This window comes from Entamoeba dispar, genomic scaffold (genome assembly GCF_000209125.1).
Source record: "Entamoeba dispar SAW760 scf_1105229462669 genomic scaffold, whole genome shotgun sequence".
NCBI classification, from domain to species: domain Eukaryota; phylum Evosea; order Mastigamoebida; family Endamoebidae; genus Entamoeba; species Entamoeba dispar.
In genome coordinates this window covers 1,133-2,303 of record NW_001855308.1, presented here as the reverse complement: position 1 = coordinate 2,303, position 1,171 = coordinate 1,133, and the positions used below count along the sequence as shown (strand labels likewise).

General features: G+C 19.6%; 1 protein-coding gene across 1 annotated transcript, besides 6 other annotated features; it reads right to left on the bottom strand.

The window, feature by feature from the left end:
* Nucleotides 1–405, bottom strand: EDI_154960 (uncharacterized protein; the record flags this gene model as incomplete). The annotated part of the gene is made up of 1 exon (XM_001740002.1): nt 1–405. A coding segment is annotated over one exon (405 nt), but the record flags the coding sequence as incomplete, so codon positions are not given.
* Nucleotides 139–204: a microsatellite.
* Nucleotides 405–465: a microsatellite.
* A 225-nt stretch (nt 466–690) lies between these two features.
* Nucleotides 691–742: a sequence feature (AT_rich).
* A 60-nt stretch (nt 743–802) lies between these two features.
* Nucleotides 803–909: a microsatellite.
* Nucleotides 806–989: a microsatellite.
* A 67-nt stretch (nt 990–1,056) lies between these two features.
* Nucleotides 1,057–1,169: a microsatellite.
* Between the last annotated feature and the right edge of the window lie 2 nt (nt 1,170–1,171).

Sequence of the window (1,171 nt, the reverse complement as noted above, 5' to 3'; positions counted from 1 at the left end):
ATTTAATCCTTGAACATATGGAATTCCTTCTTTCATATTACTTAAAATATTTAATATTCTTCTTAATGCATTATTATATTCTTCTTTATGTTCTCCTTCATTTGTTCTTGCAAGATCTTTATCAATTATTCTTGCTAATTTTTTATTTTTTATTTCTTTTCCTTCTTTTCTTTTTTCTTCATAATACATTTCTTTTTCTTTTCTATAAATTATTAAATATGTTTCTTCACTATTATTCCATGTTTTTTGTTCTGCTGTATAATATCTTAATAATAATTTCCATATTTTCGCTCGAAGTTTATTATTATTTGGTATTCCATTTTTCATCACTTTAATTCTTAATGCCTCGATATTTACAATTGGTTCTTCTATTATACAATAATATTCATACACTTCTTCACTCATTCTTTTTTTCTTTCTTTTTTGAGTTCATCTTTATTCTTTTTTATTCTTTTTCTTTTTTTTGGAACGATTAAATTTTCATTGTATTTAAATTTATGATTGTAGATTCAACTGATTTAACTTATTCTTTTCTTGACACTAACTAATTATTAAAACAAATAAGACCTTGTTCATGTTTATTTAATATGAGACTATAAAATACATAAAATTATTGAACCAGAAGATCTTGATTAAAAATTATTAGAACTCTATTAAATTGAAAACACTATAACCAATTCTATTTCAACGTTATTATTTAAACTATTTAATGTTAAAGATAATATAATATTATTAATAAAAACTTGATACAAAAGAAAATATAGAAAGACCCTTTTTTGATATTATACATTAATACAGCTACGAAAAAAGGAAATAAGAGAAAAAGGAAGAGAAATGATGAAAAAGAAGGACATGAAAGAAAAAAGTGAAATTATGAAGTAGAAGAAGATAAAAAGAGTAAAAGTAGAATGTTGAGATTATAAAATGAAAGAAGATAAAAATGAATAATTCAAAATGAATAATAAATGATGAAAAGAATGATGAAATAATGGATATATTTTTTATTACAGAAATTAGAAATATGCAATAAAAAAGCGTTTAATTTATTGATACAAATTATTTAACATTATTTTATTGATATAAATTATTTTATTCTTTTTTATTTTTAATATATTGATTATTTTAATTTATTATTTATTATTCTTTTATTTATTTTTCTCTATTCTTTTAT